Genomic DNA, 6,000 nt, shown 5'->3' with positions numbered 1-6,000 from the left:
CCTTGTGTTGGTAATCTTAATGCCTAAATAAGTAAAACATTCGGTAGTCAATCTAAATGGAAACTGTTCATAATTCGAAATTAGATTGTTTAATGGGAAAAGCTCTCTCTTACTAAGATTTAGTTTATAACCAGAAAAACTAAAATAATTGATTAAGTAGTGCTACTATTGCAGGAATAGATTTATCTGGGTTAGAGATGAATAATAACAGATCATCTGCACAGAGAGGTAGCTTATGTGTCTTATTCCCACAGACAATACCAAAAATATTAGGGAATTCCCTAATAGCGGTGGCTATAGGTTCCAAAGCGATATCAAACAGTAAAGGACTTAAAAGACAGCCCTGTCTATTACTGCGAAAGAGCGTGAAAAAAGGGGATCTCTGATTATTGGTAAGTACAGAAGCCTGAGGTATATGATATATCAGCTTGATCCAAGAGATAAATTTTGGACCAATCTTAAATTTTTCAAGTGCCACAGAGTGAATAAGTATTCCCATACTACTCTATCAAATGCCTTCTCAGCATCAAGTGAAATGACACATCCTGGAGTTTTATTTGACGCTGTATATATGATATTCATTAATCTCCTAACGTTAAAGTATGAGTAACGATTATATAATAATAAAACCTGTCTGATCTTCAAAAATAATTTGCGGTAAAATATTTTCCAATCTCATAGCTAATATTTTGGAAAGAATTTTGGAACCTTCAGGGAAACCAACAATTCGCAAATTCAGTCGACGGCTTCTTTTTTCCAGATCCTTGTTTTTAATCTTGTATTGCTCGAGTGCCCGAATATTTTCATTCATTTTCCGTTCCAGTTTTTCAATCTTCAAATTTCTTTCCTGGCCCAAGATTCGCAAGTTATCAATTTGTCCCTTCTGTTCACGAGATTCATCTTGTAACATAATCAGCTTGTCTTGAACTTCCTTCAATTTACTCGAAATTCCTTTCATCGTTTCTTCCAAACTGCAGAATCTTGTTTTCACTTCTCCGTTCATTTTCAATATTGCTTCGAGGGTACCAGAGTCGGAAGCTGTGCCTTCCCCACGCTCCTTCCTTGAAGAAACTCTTTTTCCTCTTGACTCCATCCTTTACACGATTGAAGCGTATAAAAGTGTTATCAACACTTTAAGAAAGGTTAGACCATGATTTGAAATCAACTAATATCAAGTAACATTGAAAGAGTGGTAAGCAAGGAGTTAAAAGTTAAGGGAGCAAACTAAGTTACAACCTTTACATCATGCTGCCACTAGGAGAGTCTCAGGATACAGTTCTTTATTTTCTCCAGAGATGCTGCCTGACACGCTGAGTGACCAACACTTTGTGTCTATCCCCATCATTGACTCCATCCACACTTCACGCTGCCTTTGAGAAAGCAGCCCAATGTATCCCATTTGTGATCACACCTTCCCCAGCCTCCAATTGGCCTTTCAGTGAACCACCCTGCCTGATGTCATCTGTTGCCCTCTAAGTTGTTCTGGACTTTTCTTGCCTCCAGTTTTTTCCTCCCCTTTCCCCTCCTACTTACAGTCTGAAGATAGGTCCTGAACCGAAACCTCACCCTTCCATTTTCCCCAGAGATGCTGCCTGACCCGCTGAGTTACTCCAGCACTATGTGTCTATCTTTGGTATACACTGCCATCTGCAGTTCCTTCTTATTCCATAAACAAAGACCTTTCTGACTTTGGTCATCCCTTATTTTCCCCACTCACGTCAGGCAGATGGAAAGTAGCTTGAAAGCGCTCACCACCAGAATGAGGAGCAGTTTCTTCCCCTCTGTTACTAGGCTTCTGAACGGTCCTTCAATAAGCTAGGGGACCATCCGGTTCACCTCTACCTCATTGCAGACATTGAACTTGGTCTCTGCAACTGATGCGCTACAATGCTGAGAATTATATTCTGCACTCTGTATCTTTCCCTTTGTTTTACCTATTGTTCTTGAGTTTGGCTTGATTGTATGTATAGTAATGTCAGATTTGAAAGCAACAAAGCTTTTCACTGTACCTCGGTACATGTGATAATAATAAACCTAACCCCAAGTAGACCAAATAGCCAAGCAGATTTCAGAATTCTTACAGCAAACTAGGAAACAAAAAAAACAATACTTTCTTGAAAGGCTTGGATAGAGTGGATGTGGAAAGAATGTTTCCACTAGTGGTAGAGTCTAGCACCAGAGCCCATAGCTCCAGAATAAAAGGACATAGCTTTGGATAGGAGATGAGGTGGTGAATCTGTGGAATTCATTACCACAGAAGGCTGTGGAGGCCAAGTCAATGATATTTTTTAAAGTGGAGATTATTAGATTGTTGATTAGTGCAGGTGTCACGGATTATGGAGAGACGGCAGGAGAATGGGGGTTGAGAGGGAAAGATAGATCAGCCATGATTGAATGGCACAGTAGACTTAATGGACCGAATGGCCTAACTCTGCTCCTATAGTTTATGAACGAAACTTTGTGCAGTCTCTTGTGTCTCCAATAAACCCATTCAACATAATCCCAGGTTCCTCAATGTGATTTATGGCTGCCGTGTACCTTGGTAGGATTTCTCAGTGAGTTGTTGGAAGTTTCACAATGCAATTTATTTTAGCTGTGCGGTTTTGGCCGTGGAACCACCCCAGATCTATGATGCGACGTAGCATAACCCCCCCCCCCCCCCCCCCGTACATATTAGACTGCATCTCATCTTATTCCTCTTTCAAAGTAACTGAGTTTACTTCCACGATGGGTGACGAGAACAAGTCTTGCTTATTCGTGAAGGACATTAACTCATCCTACAATCCGCCAGTGCTCATTTTAACATTTATCTTTGGATTCTTTGGAAATGCAATTGCTCTGTGGGTCTTCTCTTTGCATGTGAAAGCCTGGAGATCAAGCACAGTGTACGGGTTGAACCTGGCCATCGCGGACACTCTGCTAATCTGCGCCCTACCATTTCGAGTTGACTATTACATCCGTGGGAAAGACTGGATTTTCGGCGATGTTGCCTGTCGCCTGAAGATATTCACGATATTTATGAACCGGGCAGTGAGCGTTGCTTTCCTGGCGGTTATGGCGCTTGAACGCTACTTCAAGGTGATCCACCCTCACCATAAAGTGAGCAAAATGACCACAAGCGGTGCGGTGAAGGTATCCTGCATTCTTTGGCTTGTAACGCTGGCGATGTGTCTGCACGTTTTGACTGAACCTCGCACGTTCCAGCACATGAATGTGACAAATTGTGAGCCGTTCAAACCATTCAAGCCCTTAATTTCCACAGCGATTTTGACTAACATGGTTTTTATTATTTTCAATTTCCTTTTACCGGCTTCGATCATCCTGTTTTCCACTTGCTGTATCACCTGGAAGCTAAATCAGATGAAATCTGAACTGAGGGCCAAATATAAACGAGCAACGAGGCTTGTGGTGGTCGTGGCGACGGTTTTCATCATCTGTTTCTTACCCAGCAATGTTGCTGTAATTGCTGTTTTAATCTCAAACCGCGTAAGTAATTGCAAGACGTTCGACGTTACCGTGCAGATCTTCGACAACACTCTGTGCATCACTTACTTGAACAGTGTGCTCGATCCGGTTGTTTACTACTTCTCCAGTTCCACGTTCAAGGAAACTCTGAAGAAAGCTCTCATTTCTCACAACATCAGACTTTTCAGATCAACAATTCGCTCAGCTCCACCAAAACCAAAAACACAAGTTGAACCTCAACGATCATCTGTTCTCAACACCTGGGACAATTTACGAACTGTGTCGAATGACAATCTGTGAACCAGCTCCCAAGGTTGCTGCTTGCTCTCTTCCAACTTGCTCTGGGAAGAAGGGTCCGGGCGGGGCGCTCTCCCAAGTATTTTTAAATCATTTGATCTTAAGAAAGTCATCGCCCTGCAGTTTCTAAGTTAAGTTACTCGCCCGACCACATTTCTAATGCAAAAGGCAACCATAGTACTAAAAATATTGCTTGATGCAACCGCGATGGCCAGTAAGGAGACACAATGAACTGCAGACGCTGGAGTCTCGATTAGAACACAAAGTGCTGGAGGAACGCAGCGGGTCAGGCAGCATCTGTGGAGGGAATGGACAGACGACGTTTTGGGGATTGAAACCCTTCTTCAGACTTCACGTCATGCCCAATGTCTAGGAAGTCACCGCCAAAGCTTCATTGTTTGCCTTGGACTTTACTTCACAAGTGTGAAGAAGAGAAGGAGATAAGCTTAAAGTATGGGTTGGCGGTGAACGGGGAGAGCTGGAGGTGAGGAAAGACCACAACTCGCCTTCTCTCTCCAGCTCTCCCTCTCCCTCCATCCACCGCTACTTTCAGTCTGAAGAAGGGTCCTGAACCAAAACGTAACTCTTTTTCTCCAGAGATGCCGCCTGACCCACTGAGTTATTGCAGCACTTTGTGTCCATCTTTGGTCTAATCCAGCATCTGCAGTTCTTTGTTTTTTCATCATAACGCTTTGGGATAAATCTTGTTAACAACACAATAATATTTTGTAGGTGGCAACTGGTCATCTTGTGGCACCAGAGAACAAAAGAGGCGGGGGCTGGCGATCAGGCTGATCAATGATGTCTGATCAATGAAGTACAAACTGCTGAGATCGGCACAAATTTATTGAAAGATGTAGCATGGAACCAAGTGCTTTGTCCCACCGAGCACGCCGACCACCGATCACCCACGCGCACTAGTTCCATGTTAACCAATTGACCTCAGTTGCTGTCTGTATGGAGTTTGCATGTTCTCCCTGTGACCATGTGAATTTTCTCCGGGTGCTCCGGTTTCCTCCCACATCGCAAAGACATGCAGGTCTGTAGGTTAATTGACCTCTGTAAATTACCCCAAGTGTGTTGGGAGTGGATGACAAAGCGAGATAACATAGAACTAGCGTGAACGGGTGATCGGTGGTCGGCGTTAACTCAGTGGGCCGATCATCCTGCTTCCATGCTGTATCTCTAAACTAAACAAGTTGACGATATCTATACAGGGCTGAGAATTATTTATTTATGGATGTTATGGAAGGCATTGGTGGAACAGAATTTTGGAGTTGTATATTAAGTCCTATCAAAAGAATGATCCCGATTCAATGGTTGAGTGTTTTTTTATTGTCACATGTGCAAAGTGCAAACGCATAGTGAAATTATTTTCTTACAGCCCAGTGCAGTATTGACATACCCAAGCACACCCTCAATTAGCAATTGTACAGAAATATTCTGCTCAGCCATGTTTTGGTGCTATTTTTCAAGCCCAGTCCACTTTCCAGTCTGAAGAAGGGTCTTGACTCGAAACGCCACCTTTTCCTTTTCCCCAGAGATGCTGTCTGACCTGCTGAGTTACTCCAGCTTTATGTGTCTGTCCACATTCCAGTTGTTATGGGCGGTGCCCGATTCTGGCAAACCCCAGGCTGCTGCAGGGCATCCAGCCGTCACTTTCCCCTGGTCAACCAGCAACCAACGTACTCTCCTCACTGGTCCACCTTTGTTCCCTGCGGGCTCATGATTGTTGTAACTCATGATTTTCCATACCTGAATTATCAGGAATTGTTTCTGTCAGAGAAATAAAATGGGCATTACTCCACTTTGCACATCGAATGGATATATTGGCTTTAAAAAATAATAATATCAATTTAAAAAAGTCCCAGGTGAATTTTGGGCTGGGCCTCTTTCAAATATCAAGTGGTGTGAGATTTTGTTTAGTGAATATGAAGAAAAAAAGCTTCTAAATCCACCAATCCATAAACTCAGAACTGAAAGATGTTTTGAGGAAGGACATCCTTGCTATTGAGGCAGTGCAGCGTAGATTCACAAGGTTATTCCCCGGGATGGTGGGACTGTCATACGAGGAAAGATTGGAAAGACTGGGGTTGTATTCTGAATTTAGAAGGTATCTTATAGAAAGTATAAATTATAGAAAGGACTGGACAAGCTAGATACAGGAAAAATGTTCCCAATATTGGGGGAGTCCTGAACCAGGGGCCACAGTCTAAGAATAAAGAGGAGGCCATTTAA

The 6,000-nt window shown here is 42.8% G+C and overlaps 1 protein-coding gene across 1 annotated transcript; it reads left to right on the top strand.

Moving 5' to 3' along the window:
- Nucleotides 1–2,727: 2,727 nt before the first annotated feature.
- LOC116987132 (hydroxycarboxylic acid receptor 3-like) lies at nucleotides 2,728–4,096 on the top strand. Its single transcript, XM_033043009.1, has one exon. The coding sequence runs from the start codon at nucleotides 2,728–2,730 to the stop codon at nucleotides 3,763–3,765; it is 1,038 nt and encodes a 345-aa protein (XP_032898900.1). The 3' UTR covers nucleotides 3,766–4,096.
- Nucleotides 4,097–6,000: the final 1,904 nt, after the last annotated feature.

Source organism: Amblyraja radiata, chromosome 25, assembly GCF_010909765.2.
Source record: "Amblyraja radiata isolate CabotCenter1 chromosome 25, sAmbRad1.1.pri, whole genome shotgun sequence".
Lineage (NCBI taxonomy): Eukaryota > Metazoa > Chordata > Chondrichthyes > Rajiformes > Rajidae > Amblyraja > Amblyraja radiata.
The sequence above is the reverse complement of the archived record's forward strand: the minus strand, read 5'-3'. Positions and strand labels throughout refer to the sequence as shown.